The 1,528-nt window shown below is 38.0% G+C and overlaps 1 protein-coding gene across 1 annotated transcript in view; it reads right to left on the reverse strand.

Moving 5' to 3' along the window:
* Positions 1-641: 641 nt before the first annotated feature.
* Positions 642-1,528, reverse strand: part of LOC106874781 (cell division cycle protein 123 homolog) — a 14,223-nt gene continuing 13,336 nt past the window's right edge. The window contains exon 12 of the mRNA XM_014922634.2: positions 642-860. Coding sequence (XP_014778120.1) covers positions 816-860 — 45 coding nt within the window. The 3' untranslated portion in view covers positions 642-815. The remainder of the gene's footprint in view (positions 861-1,528) is intronic.

Consider the following 1,528-nt stretch of genomic DNA (forward strand, 5'->3'; position numbering starts at 1 on the left):
GTCTTGCTATCAACACAGGTTGATGTAGTAGGTTTGCAGTAAACAATGAAAGAATGTGCAGACTTGATGACATGTCTGGACAAGTTGTGCAGTCTTTATGAAAAGAAACGCAAAGGCCTTATAATTATGATCAGGCTTTTTGTCGTTTGAAAGGGGAACGAATTTTTACCTTAGAAACAAGCAAGAGTTAGCATAAGCAGGGGATTTGGCCATAGAAAATCTGCCTGACCCATGCCAGCATAGAAAAGTGGATGTTAAAACAATGATGATAGTGATGACACACAAAACCAATAAACAGTGGATTACATTGATTTCAGTCCTTGGCTGGTGAAGTTTTTTAATCAACTCTGAAAGGATGAAAGTCAAAATTGATTTCAGCTGCGTTTCAACTCACAGTGTAAAGGGATACAACAAAACACAGCCAAGCATTTTAATTGGTGCTCTACCAGTTCTGCCAACCCTCTACTATTTTATTCAAAATTCTACTAATTCTGCAGCTCAACCATCATTGTCTTTGATGATCTACCAGTTCTATTAATATCCTGCAATTCTGTTTCACAGTCTTCCAATTTTCCCAACACCCTACCGTTTTATTTAATTCACCATTCATTTCGCAAATCAATCAGTATTAAACAATGATCTTGGCTCATAATAATGATTTGTTTATTATACAATAATAAAAATAGAATAAATATTGGATGAGCAATGGATGACAAGAAGAGTTGCAGCATCAGTTAACAGTCTGTAGCATACACACAGACACCAACTAAAGACAGTCGGTGCTACTCAAGTACACTGTATTCACCGTAGCATCATCATTTCTCTTCATCTGATTCCTCAGTTTTCATTTTAGAATTTTGCTGGAATTATAAACAACAGAAAAGAATTATTAGTATGCAAAACATTTTTTTAAAGAGATACAGTAAAAAATAAACACAAATATTAATAAAGAATAAAAGGGTATAGTTTTTTAAGCTATTAATCTAAATTTTTAGAGATGAGATATGTTTTAACCCTTCTGTTGCAATAACTATATTTTTATACTGAACAGACAGGTGCTGCCCTGGTCATGTGGCTAAGAAGATTGCTTCCAACAATGGAGTTTTGGGTTCAGTCCCATTGCATGGCACCTTGGGTAAGTGTCTTCCACCATAGCCCTAGTCTAATCAAAGTCTTTTGAGCGGGTCTCATAGACAGAAACTGAAAGAAGCCTGTTTATCAGTATATAGACTGGCTTTTATATGCATGTGTGTGTGTGTGTGTGTGTGTTTGTGTGTGCCCTTGTCCTGGTATCATACGATGGTTGGAAACAAGTGACACCGTCATGCAGACAATGCTGTTTTTCCCTCCATCATCATCATCGTTTAACGTCCGCTTTCCATGCTAGCATGGGTTGGACGATTTGACTGAGGACTGGTGAAACCGGATGGCAACACCAGGCTCCAGTCTGATTTGGCAGAGTTTCTACAGCTGGATGCCCTTCCTAACGCCAACCACTCAGAGAGTGTAGTGGGTGCTTTTACGTGTC

The sequence above is a fragment of the Octopus bimaculoides genome, chromosome 11 (genome assembly GCF_001194135.2).
Source record: "Octopus bimaculoides isolate UCB-OBI-ISO-001 chromosome 11, ASM119413v2, whole genome shotgun sequence".
Taxonomy (NCBI): Eukaryota; Metazoa; Mollusca; class Cephalopoda; order Octopoda; family Octopodidae; genus Octopus; species Octopus bimaculoides.